The sequence below is a fragment of the Sceloporus occidentalis genome, unplaced genomic scaffold, assembly GCF_023333645.1.
Source record: "Sceloporus occidentalis isolate IW3139 unplaced genomic scaffold, rSceOcc1.0.p SCAF_69, whole genome shotgun sequence".
NCBI lineage: Eukaryota > Metazoa > Chordata > Lepidosauria > Squamata > Phrynosomatidae > Sceloporus > Sceloporus occidentalis.
The window spans coordinates 1,234,445-1,246,768 of record NW_028317049.1 but is presented as its reverse complement, the minus strand read 5'-3'; the positions used below and the strand labels follow the sequence as shown (position 1 = coordinate 1,246,768).

Sequence of the window (12,324 nt, the reverse complement as noted above, 5' to 3'; positions counted from 1 at the left end):
ACATCCCACCCTAAGAGGGCAAACTACTCAAAGATTGCCAGAAAGATGAGGAGAAGGGGTCTGAGAGGTCACAGAAGTAGGTGGTCTCCAAAGTGAAGGTGATGAGGACAGCCTTCTATCTTGCCATGCGCGAGCATGGCAACAGCTGCGCACCATGACACAAACCTCCGGTTTTTTATGAGATGTGGCATCTCTGGATGCTGGCTGGGCGTCCTATATTGAACCTCAATGCCATTGCGGGTGAGTCTTGGTTGTTGACATTTCCTGTACTGGGGTGCTATGATTGGTTGTCTTGAGGCACCTGAGCTCATTTCTGCACTTGTGTCTCCTGTTCCTCTTTCCTCCGCACAGAACACCTGGGGAGGCGACACAGGGCGGCCATGCGGAGTCCACCTCGCCCAGAGGAGGAAGACAGTGGGGGTACACCCCATCACCCTGAAGGTTGGCTTATGAATATATAGTCAGCCCTCCTTATACACGGATTTATTATACACGGATTCAAGCATACACGGTTTGAAAATGTTCCAAAAAAGTATAAATTTCAAATATCAAACCTTGATTTTCCACTTTTTATAAGGGACACCATTTTGTTCTGCCATTATATTTAATCGGACTTGAGCATACACGGATTTTGTTATACACGGTGGATCTTGGAACCAAACCCCAGCGTATAACAAGGGTCCACTGTATATATATGTATACACACACACACACACACACACACACAGAGTTAATATATATACATATATGATATATATATATACACACACATTTATGTATATATAAAATATAATTATATATACATACACATATGTATGTAAGTATGTGTGTGTGAAGATGCACACGTTCAGACAGATATCTATGGTTATGTATGCAAAGACATGTTCTATGCAAGATTTATGTTTAGAGACTTGCAACGGTTATGAGTTGCCTTCAGGCACTGGAGCTCATTTCTGCAGCCACTAGGTGTTCAGATTAAGGTATAAGTCTGAGTGCACTTAGATAGAGATGCCTCCACGTATATACATATATGCACACATCCATCTATTGTTGTCCATTGTTCTGGTTCGTTGTTCCAGGTGATGCTGGAGAAGAGGCCCTGCCTCCAGCGGAACCAGAGGCTGCAGGCGATGAGCGAGAGGGACTCCTTGCCCAATGCATTGCTCACCTGGAGGTCCAGCACCAGGAAAGTCAGTTCCCCACCTTCACAAAGGCCCATTCCCACTTGGCCCTGTTTATTTGTTCCTTTCCATGATTTTCCCGTTCCTCTATAGTTATAGATTTATTTATATCACGTGCCCATCTTACCATGCTGTGTTTAATAATTTCATCTTCTAGATCTCTTTCTCTTAATAGTTTATAACATTTGGATATGTGTTTACCTTTTTGGTCCATCATAATTTTATCTATTTCATTGTTATCCATCGTTAACTCAAGAGCTTTATTATCTGCCTTAAAACGATTGTTTAATTAGTTGTATAAAAACCAATCCTTCATGTTTCCTCTTTCGTTAACTTCTTCCATAGATTTCATATTGTATTTTCCTTCTGGTGTTTTGTTTATTAAATCTCCATATCTTAGCCTTGGTGTATCTTTGTTCTTTGTTCTATTGTAATAGGCTTCTTGCAGTGACACCCAAAATTGATGTCTTATTTTATACCATACTTTAAGCAATGATCTTCTTATAACATGATGGTTAAAAGCATTATTATATTTTGGTTTTGTATACCACATATATGCATGGATACCAGTATTCAGGCTAGCTTTTTCTATATTCAATAAATTCTTGTTTTCTAATTTGAACCATTCTTCTAACCATTTGAAACAAGCTGCATAATAATACAGCCTAAAGTATGGTATGTTACATCCCACCTTGAAGCAAAGATCATTTACTAAGGCAACCATAACAGTTTCGACTCCGTATCCCATCCTGAGGCCAGTTTGAAATGGGTCCAGATAATCTGTTTCATCCAAGACCGCTTGGAGATGAAGAGCAACTGCCCTCAAAATTATGTTGGTTAGAAATGGAAGATGGGAGACCGGTCTGTAATTGTTCATGTCCAAGGGATCTAGGGAGGACTTTTCCATAAAGGGCCGTAGCGCCGCTTCTTTTAAGCATGATGGAAAATAGCCCTAACTAAGAGATGCATCTATGATATATCTCAGGTGATATAAAAAGGGCAAGGGTCGGGAGGGCAAGTTCTCCTCTTCACACTTCCAAGGAGCTTGTTCATGTCCTCAGTACTCAAATTCAAATTGATCCAGTATGATCTTACTCATGGACACCTCACTTATAGCCTCTGCAATAATGCTGACGTCCAATTTGGCTCTTATCTGAGAGATATTTTCTGTGAAATAGTCATTTAAAGCATCAATGTGAGCTGTGGAAGGCTCTAATAATGGGTTCCGGGAGGAAGGTGCCTGAAATAGGTCCCAGATCCGCCCCCCCCCCCCCCAACTTCAGCAGTCCTTTTATGCTTCTCTTCCCTTGGCACTTTCATTCCTTTATTCCTTCCTTCTCCTCTTTTTACATACATCGCTTCAAGGGGGTCCAAAGCCCTTTCAGCATGGTCCCAGAACCGGGAGGTTCCCCCAAATGAATGCGGACTCTCCCCACTTCCCTCCCTCAGAGCAGCATCAGGGGCTGAGAGTGTGCATGCACAGATGCCCCCAAGGACCCTCTTCAGCATGCGCAGGGATCATAAGGCCTTTGCTGCTGCTGCTGTTTATTCCACTGTTGGCCTTTAGAAGAAGGGAAGGACTACGGCCTTTTTTCCTTCCTTCCGGAATGGAGCCCAAGCTGCAGAGCTGGACTAAGGAGGGAAAGGCTGGGAAGGCTCTCCTTTGTACATATAGCTCTGTCTCTCTGAGTATATATGTGTGTATGTGTGTTTGCCTCTGTTTTTATGGCTGGGAAAGGAGCTGAGGGGTAAGAAGAGAAGAAAGGGTACATTTTGTGCAAATGCAGAATTTCTGTACATCAATGAGTCCAGTGTGTTGAAACAACAAAAACTTTATTGCAAACACATAATCAGAAATTCAGCGTTTAAATCAGAGCTGCCCTCCCCAAGACAAATAATACATTAAAACCCCAAAACCTAAAACATCACCCTCTTCCAAACCTAGCTCCCCTCCAATTCCCACAGTCTATGCCCCACAGATAACAAGGCCCCCTTTGCCCTTCCCAGAAAATAGCCCTTTCTGTTAATGCCTGTCCCGAACTTTCTTCAGCCAACATCCCACAAATTCCAAATGCTATCATTCCCATAACTGTTCTAACCAGCTGCAGCCAATCCCACCCCTCTGTTTAACTAACCTATTCCACCACCCATAATCCCCACTCAAATTTATAAACTAAAGCAATAAGCTATAATAATAGCAATTAAAACCTCAACTCAACAAAAGATAACTGAAAAACATAAACAGACATATGGACACACAAACCTAACACACAAAATCACAAGGGCTTTTCCTTATCACCACAGGATTTAAAATATATTCTTTGTATTGCTTATTGACAAATATAATGTTAGTTCATTTCTGGGATTTGTGTGGCTTCTTTCCTGTTTGGACTCTCTGATGTCTCACTAGGCTTAATTTCAATGAAAAACATTTCCCACAATGCTGGCATTTGTATGGCTTCTCTCCTGTGTGGACTCTCTGATGTGTCACTAGGTTTGACTTACTAGAAAAACATCTCCCACAATGCTGGCATTTGTTTGGGTTCTCTCCTGTGTGGACTCTCTGATGTGACAATAGGTATGACTTTGAAGAAAAACATTTCTCACAATGCTGGCATTTGTATGGCTTCTCTCCTGTGTGGACTCTCTGATGTGTCACTAGGTCTGACTTCTGAGAGAAACATTTCTCACAATGCTGGCATTTGTATGGCTTCTCTCCTGTGTGGACTCTCTGATGTGTCACTAGGACTGACTTCATATAAAAACATTTCCCACAATGCTGGCATTTGTATGGCTTCTCTCCTGTGTGGACTCTCTGATGTGTCACTAGGTCTGACTTCTGAGAGAAACATTTCTCACAATGCTGGCATTTGTATGGCTTCTCTCCTGTGTGGACTCTCTGATGTCTCACTAGGACTGACTTCATATAAAAACATTTCCCACAATGCTGGCATTTGTATGGCTTCTCTCCTGTGTGGACTCTCTGATGTGTCACTAGGTCTGACTTCTGAGAGAAACATTTCTCACAATGCTGGCATTTGTATGGCTTCTCTCCTGTGTGGACTCTCTGATGTCTCACTAGGACTGACTTCATATAAAAACATTTCCCACAATGCTGGCATTTGTATGGCTTCTCTCCTGTGTGGACTCTCTGATGCATCACCAGGGCTGACTTCCAAGAAAAACATTTCCCACAATGCTGACATTTGTTTGGGTTCTCTCCTGTGTGGCAACTTGCATGTGCCAATAGGTATGACTTTGAAGAAAAACCTTTCCCACAATGCTGGCATTTGTTTGGGTTCTCTCCTGTGTGGACTCTCTGATGTGCCAATAGGTATGACTTGGAAGAAAAACCTTTCCCACAATGCTGGCATTTGTATGGCTTCTCTCCTGTGTGGACTCTCTGATGTGCCAATAGGTATGACTTTGAAGAAAAACCTTTCCCACAATGCTGGCATTTGTATGGCTTCTCTCCTGTGTGGCAACTTGCATGTGCCAATAGGTATGACTTTGAAGAAAAACCTTTCCCACAATGCTGGCATTTGTATGGCTTCTCTCCTGTGTGGACTCTCTGATGTTTCACTAGTTTTGACTTTGAAGAAAAACCTTTCCCACAATGCTGGCATTTGTATGGCTTCTCTCCTGTGTGGACTCTCTGATGTATCACTAGGTCTGACTTTGAAGAAAAACCTTTCCCACAATGCTGGCATTTGTATGGCTTCTCTCCTGTGTGGACTCTCTGATGTATCACTAGGTCTGACTTCTGAGAGAAACATTTCTCACAATGCTGGCATTTGTATGGCTTCTCTCCTGTGTGGACTCTCTGATGTACCAATAGGTATGACTTGGAAGAAAAACCTTTCCCACAATGCTGACATTTGTTTGGGTTCTCTCCTGTGTGGACTCTCTGATGTTTCACTAGTTTTGACTTTGAAGAAAAACATTTCCCACAATGTTGGCATTTGTATGGCTTCTCTCCTGTGTGGACTCTACGATGAATGACTAGGACTGACATGTAAGCAAAATATTTCCCACAATGCTGGCATTTATGTGACTTCTTTCTTGTGTGGACTTTCTCGTGACTGACAAATTCTTCTGTAAAGGAGCACAATGACAGACAAGACTGAATCTTAGTGTTAAGAGAGGAAAGGGTTACCCCAACATTTAGCCCCCCTTTCACACCTCCCTATTTGAGATTAAATTAATAAAGTTGGTGTGAATGACCTGAGCATGACCCTGTTCTAGATGCCCCCAAATCCATATAATGACTGTATTCTTACTCATAGGAGCTACCAAAGAAGTGATTGAAGGGGAACTGCCATGAGGAAATCAGTGGAAGGAGATAGTCAGGTCGTTGAAAAATATTCCATTAAATATATGTAAAACTATTTTAATTGAAAAGTGGCATCATTTCCTGTGAGACGGCCATAGAGTGTTGAGTCAGAGCAGATGGCACGATGCAAGCTAACTGCAGAAGACGCTTCATGCTGTGTGGCCCCAGGAGATGCCTCACAACCAATACAGTATAGAGCTCACATGCGGATTGGAGATGAGTGTAGAAGAGATTGTGAAGTTGATGGAAGTCAGAGAGGAGAGCTGGTACATATTTGTTTTCTATTGCAACTCAAGCTAAAGAACCTCCAAGGACCTGGAGGAAATCAACTGTGTCTGTGAGTTATTTTTAAGTGTGGATAGTGGTTAGTGCATTGCCAATACCTATATCTGTTGATTTGCTTCTGTACTCTGCTATGTTATTGTTGAGCTCCAGGAGTGTCACCTTCAGACTGTGCTATATATTGGCTTGTGAATGGGACCAGAATTTAGAGCCAAGAAGGACCTGAGAGCCGGTGGGACAATCCTGTTTGGATGAAGTATTTCCACCAAGCACCCATTGCATTTATTTCAGTTTCATATAATTCTTTCCCCTCCCAGGAAACATCCTAAAGCAATTTAAACCTTTTCGAATGCTCGGTTTCTGCCCCCAAGCAACAATTTCAGTATAAATATCAGCCCCAACTGGCTGTTCTTCAGCGTCAGTCCAGTTGCAGACTTACACTCCATTGGTTTACATTGCTAAACACCTCACTACACTCGCCAGCCCCACTTGCTATAGCAGTTACTGACTTCTCTCCCCTTTCTGGACCCTGAGCAATTGGGATCAAGATCGATCTAGGTAACGTATTACCATTAGCAAAGCCTCACACTATTCACCACTCCCACCTTTGTTACCCAATTCTTGTGTGTGTGCGTGAACACCTATATGTGTATATTTGTGTGTGTGTGTGTATTTTGCTATTCCCCCTAAATAAAACACAAAAACCTATTTGAAATGCCTCTGGAGTTCTGTGTGCTTCTGGGCCTGGTATATTTGGGATGAATCCTGAGGTCACTGTTGCCTCAATCTCTCCTTTGAGCTAAGTATGAAATTCCCCTAAAAGCATAGCACTTGTGGGTGTCCTCCCCAGACTCCAGCATTTTGAGTGACAAAGGGCCTCTGGAATCAACCACGGAGGGAAGACCTCTCCCTACACAATCCGCCCCGCATTCTCAGAACATCTGGGAAGAATCTATTAGATTACCCAAAGGTCAGGCTATGAACAACTTCTCACAGAGCATACACAGCCATGGTCCCCAAGTTATGGAACAACTTGCCGGAGGAGATCTGTCTTATCACCACTTTGGATGCTTTCAAGAAAGCACTTAAGACTGATCCCTTCCGGCAGGCTTACCCACCCGACCTCTTCTAAAGAACTTAAGGAAAAATCCCACTTCTGATCGCAATTGTGCATTTTATACGATGTTTTTATTTGTCCCGAACTGAGTTTTAAGCAACTTGTTTTTTTACTGTGTGTAAATTGGATGCTATTATTGTTTTGTGGCTATTATACAGGTAAATACAAATAAAACCTATTATTATTATCTGAATGGTTGGTGGCTGCCTCCCAATCCCCAAGACCCCTCTCCTTGCCCTTCCCAGAGGTCCCTTCCTCTCCGCACAGAGCTAGGCGATCCTGGCTTTGCTCCTGCCTTCCCCTCCTGGCTCCCAGAGGCCGGATCCCCTTCCCTTTCTCCCTCCGCTCTCCAACCTTCCCTCTTGCCCATCTGCACTGCTTTACCTTTTCTCCTTCAGCATCTCTTTCCTGCCTTTCTGTTTTTCACATTGCCTCCATCGCTCGATCACAGACACACACCCACAGAGTGTGATGCATAAAAGGGACACTTTGAGGCTCATTTCTTGAGAAAGGCAGGGCCATCAATATACAACTAATGCATTAGGAAAGGCAGAACAAGGGGTCTGGTACCTGGTTTTTGATATTAGTGCGGGTCAAGTGCCAGGGTCCACCTTAAATGGGTCTAGATAATTTGTTTCATCTAAGACCGCTTGGAGATGAAGAGCAACTGCCCTCAAAATTATGTTGGTTAGAAAGATGGGAGACTTTAAGACATCTCCAAGACTGGGATGGATTACTGTTGGGGTTTGGGGGGAGGGCATATTGGGCCCCAGGAGATCTCAGAGCGGAGGTGGGGGCCATTTTGCCACTGTTGTACCCTCTCTGATCCATTGCAGGGGCAAGGGAAGTCCTTTTCCCACAAAGCCTCTCCAGAGCCTCAAAAGGCTGGAAGAAGGGCCACAAAAGCCAGGAAACTTGCTCAGGAATGGGCTGAGGACCATTTAGGGGCAAAAAGCATTAATCTCCATGGCTCCTTCCCACAAAATTCCAGAACTGGCAATTTAGGATTGGAGATTTAGAATCCTTACAAAGTGGAGAACAATAGTGCCTCACTAAAATTAGAAATTCCAAGATTCCACAGGAAGTTGTTATGACAATTAATTTACGTGTGAAAGGGAACTAGGAATGGTAGTAGAGCACAAGATGAGCATGTGTCAACATTGTTATGCAGCAGCTAAAAAGGCCAATGTGATCCTAGGCTGTATCAATAGTATAGTGTCAACATCAAGGGAAGTAATAGTGCCACTCTATTCTTTGTTGGACAGGGCTCTCTTGCAATAATCCTGTGTCCAGTTCTGGACACCACAATTCAAACAGATGTGGAGAAACTGGAGCATGTCCAGAGGAAGGAACCCACATGGTGAACAGTCTGGAAACCATGCTCTCTGAGGAATGACTTAGGGAGCTGGGTATGTTTAGCTTGGAGAAGAGAAGGTTAAGAGTGGATATGACAGCCCTGTTCAAACATTTGAAGAGATGTCATATTCAGGATGAAGCAAGCTTGCTTTCTGCTACTCCAGAGAAAAGGACATGGAACAATGGATGCAAGCCACAGGGACAAGAGATTCCACTTAAACTTTAGGAGGAACTTCCTGACAGTAAGAGCTCTTCAACAGTGGAATATACTCCCTCAGAATTTGGTGGAGTCTCTTTCTTTGGAGGTCTTTAAACAGAGGGTGGATGGCCATCTCTTTGGGGTGCTTTAAATGTTTATTCCTGCATGGCAGAGAACTGAACTGGATGGTCCTTGTGGTCCGTTTCAACTCTTTGGTTCTATAATTCTAAAGTGGAATCACAACGCTCTGACAGTAAATTATGAAAGGGCCCTCAGTCTTCACAGGAAGGGCAATGGATTCAGGTTCCTTACCCACAGAGGCCACATTGTCATAATTCTCCATCATTACAGAACTGTACATAAGTTTCTGCTTCTTCGTCAACAGCTTCCATTCCTCCTCGGTGAAATATATCGCCACATCCGCAAAGGTCACCTGCAACAGAAAATAGAGTGACTAAACAAAAGGGGAAGAAAGCACATGGTGCATTGCAAATATTATTTCAACACTTCAGAATTCAGTCCAGGAAATAAACTTTCAATTCTGCAAGCAAGAAAAAGCTACAGCCTTTGAGATCCAGTTTGTCTTGAATCCTTTCAAAATAATATATACTATGATAAACAATATAATGTAGGCCATTTCTGGAATATTATTGATTGATTAGGATACTGACTATCACAACATGTATGAATTATAGTACATTTAGCCATATATCACCTAATTTCAGAGGCAAATTTTAAAAAACAGTTTAGGGAGTACTCAAACTTGAGGACCACTTGGCCTACCCTCAATTTAGGTACAGAGATATTTTTCCATCTCCCCCAGCATTTCACAGACTGGGAAAGGAAGACACATGTGGCTAAGCAACACCAGAAGGGGATCAAGATGGCCCAAGTTGTTAATGATAAAGATCACACAAGCGAGGAAGGGTGCAAAAGTTGGCTTTTGCCTCCGACTCCTGGCAAGGGCAAGACCCTGCGCCCTTCTTTCCTCCCCTCTCCCCTCTTTTGAGTGAATCAAATGCACACTCTTTTGAACTTGGAACACATTTTGCAGCAACTGAACTGACCTGAAAACAAGGGGGAAAGTGGGAGGAAGAGAATAAAATAGGACATTTTCAAAATCCCTGAAAAAAATCAGGTTACAGAGGATTAATCAGGATTCCCTCTGCCAAACTGGGACAGTATGTTTCCCGCTTGCTTTCATGAGCCAGTCCAGACATAGATGAAAGTAATAATCAGGATGGTAACTTACCAAAGAGTTGTACTTCAGCAGCCTCTTTCTGTTGGAGCCCAGCTCCCTCGGCTTGGCCTCTGTGTCGGCCATCAGGTGGGAAGGGGTCCTGGTGGCCCTGCACTTGGTCACTTCCAGCAAGAGAGGCCCCAAAGCCGTGTACAAGGAGGCTGAGATGGAGTTTCTGAGAAAAGGGACCTGGATTAGGATTGACTTGGCAAGAAACCCTGCAGCACTCAAAGACACAGAGAACAGCATCCTGCTGGTGACATACGCAGGTGACACAAGTCTCCTTTGGGCCGATGCACAGGTGGGCATCACCTTCCTCCCTCTGCACCAAACAAAGCCCCCTGGACATAGCATAGATTCACTACAGCTCCCGTACACAACAGATACTCCATGCCTTATTCAAGTGGGGGGGGGGGGATTAGGGGATGGGGAATTGGAGAGGGCCCTGGTTATGTCCCCAAAGCTAGATGTGAAATGAGGGCATCATAAATAAATAATTCATCTGCTGAAACCTTCAGAGGTCCCCAGTGCTTTTCCCCAGCATCAGCCCCTTTCCCAAGAAGGCTGCATCCGCACTTAGAAATAAGGCACTTTCATACCACTTTAACCGCTCAATGCTATGGAATCCTGGGATTTTACCTTTGGACACTTAGCCTTCTCTGCCAGAGAGCTCTCATGCCAAAACAAACTACAAATCCCAGGATTCCATAGGATGGAAACAGGAGAGTTAACACACTTTAGAACTGGATTATTTCTGCAGTGCAGATACAGCCTGAGTCAGCTTTAAAATAGCAGAAGCACCAAAGTCTTGTTTTTACCCTCCTAATAATGGTTTTCCTTTAAAAAAAGTAGTTTCTTTTAGTCTCTAATCCTTATTTTTGTTGTTGTTTGTTTGTACGTTTGTTTGTTTCATTCTTGGTAATATGAGTTATTCTGGTCTGTCTCCTTCCTTCTTGCCTCAAAATCTATTAATAAGGAAACTGGGGAGACTCTTAAAACCTCCCAAAGGAGCCACTTTTGGCCTTTTTTGGGGACAAGCCTCCTCTTAGAAGCCAAAGCCCCATGTTTGTGAAGAAGAAGAATAAGGCTTGTATTAAAACTATCCTCCCCATTTCTGATCCCTTTTAAAACCCATGTTCCCCAGAAAGAGCAGAGCTGTGTAATAAGAAAACCCTCTCAGAAAAGAGACACAAAAGACACACAAAGAGACACACTTCCTTCCTTTTGGCCCAAGGAGCCTGGCCTCCTTCTGACTCTGGAGCCTCAGGAGAGAAAGAGAGGCCTCTGTTCAACTGAGGCCTCAGAGAAGGTTCTGGAACATTATTCCCCACAGTCACAAGCAGCACAAAATGGCTGCCGGAAGACAAAATGGCCTTGGCAGTTGCTTGGCAGTTAGAGGCCTCAGCGCACCAGTGAAGCCTACCACTTCCAGGCCTTGTCCCTCTGCTTCCTCTCCACTCCCCACACTTTCTTTCTTTCCTTCCTTCTTTTCTGTCTGTCTCTCCTCCTCACTCTCTCTTCCCAACACAGATCTAAATATAGAGAGGCAGAAGCTCCTCCTCTTCTTCATTCTGCCTCCTGTTCCCATGTTCAACCTGAGAAATAATTGCACTTTTTTCCTATTCTTCATTTTTGTCTTCAAGTCGTTTCCAACATATGGCAACCCTAAGGAAATCTTATCATGGAGTTTCCTTGGCAGGTTTCTTCAGAGAGTGGTTGCCACTGCCATCCTCTGAGGCTGAGAGAGTGTGACTTGCCAAGGGTCACCTAAGTCCAAAACACACTGCAGCAATAATCCAATTTGAGACCGCTTTAACTGCCCTGGCTCAGTGCTAGGGAATTCTGGGAAATGTAGTTTTGTGAGACATTGAGCCTTATCTGTCAGAGAGCTCTGGGGCCACAATAAACTCCATTTCCCAGGATTCCCTAGCACTAGGCCAGGGCAGTTATAGCGTCCTCAAACTGGACTATTGCTGCCGTGTGTTTTGGACCTTACTTGGCCGCAAACTGTCCATAGCCTGCAATGCATCTCCTAATTCTGTTGGCAGTCCCTCCCTCCCAACACTTTCTCATTTCCCCCCAAAACCAGCGCAAAGCTGGCAGATGGAAAGAGGTTTTAAAGCAGCATTTAAATCTGCCATATTTGTTTTAAAAGGCTAAATGTCCCAAATGCTATTATCAGTTTTGTAGCTATTATTACAGAAAGACGTAGAGTGCAAACTCCTCAAGTACCTTTATTTTCTGGAGTGAGATGGGCTTTTCCAACTGACTCTCTGTGATGATCTCCGGTGGTCCAAGCAGCCAAACCGCGGCCCTGTAATAATAATAATAATAATAATAATAATAATAATAATAGTTGTATATCCCTCTCTTCAGCCAAAAGGCTATCTGAGTGGATTACAAATTGTTAATTAGACATTTAGACATTATGGCTCTTAGCCCAGCAGACCCTTAACTTCCTGAAATCACGCTGTCACCATCCAGTGAATTATAAAAGGATTTCCCTTAATCTACACTGGGACCAGTAAAGGAACCTTATTTCTACTTCTTTACTGATCTTCCCAAGCATCAACTGAGCGAAGACACATGTAAGAGGAGCATTGAGTAGTAGATACT

The 12,324-nt window shown here is 43.5% G+C and overlaps 1 protein-coding gene across 1 annotated transcript; it reads right to left on the bottom strand.

Annotated features, from left to right (window-relative positions):
- Positions 1-307: 307 nt before the first annotated feature.
- On the bottom strand, positions 308-9,866 carry LOC149286376 (uncharacterized). The gene is made up of 4 exons (XM_089494182.1): positions 9,721-9,866; positions 8,781-8,901; positions 4,461-5,276; positions 308-393 (listed from the first exon to the last, which is right to left on the bottom strand). The coding sequence occupies exons 1-4, from the start codon at positions 9,790-9,792 to the stop codon at positions 308-310; spliced, it is 1,095 nt and encodes a 364-aa protein (XP_089350308.1). The 5' UTR covers positions 9,793-9,866.
- Positions 9,867-12,324: the final 2,458 nt, after the last annotated feature.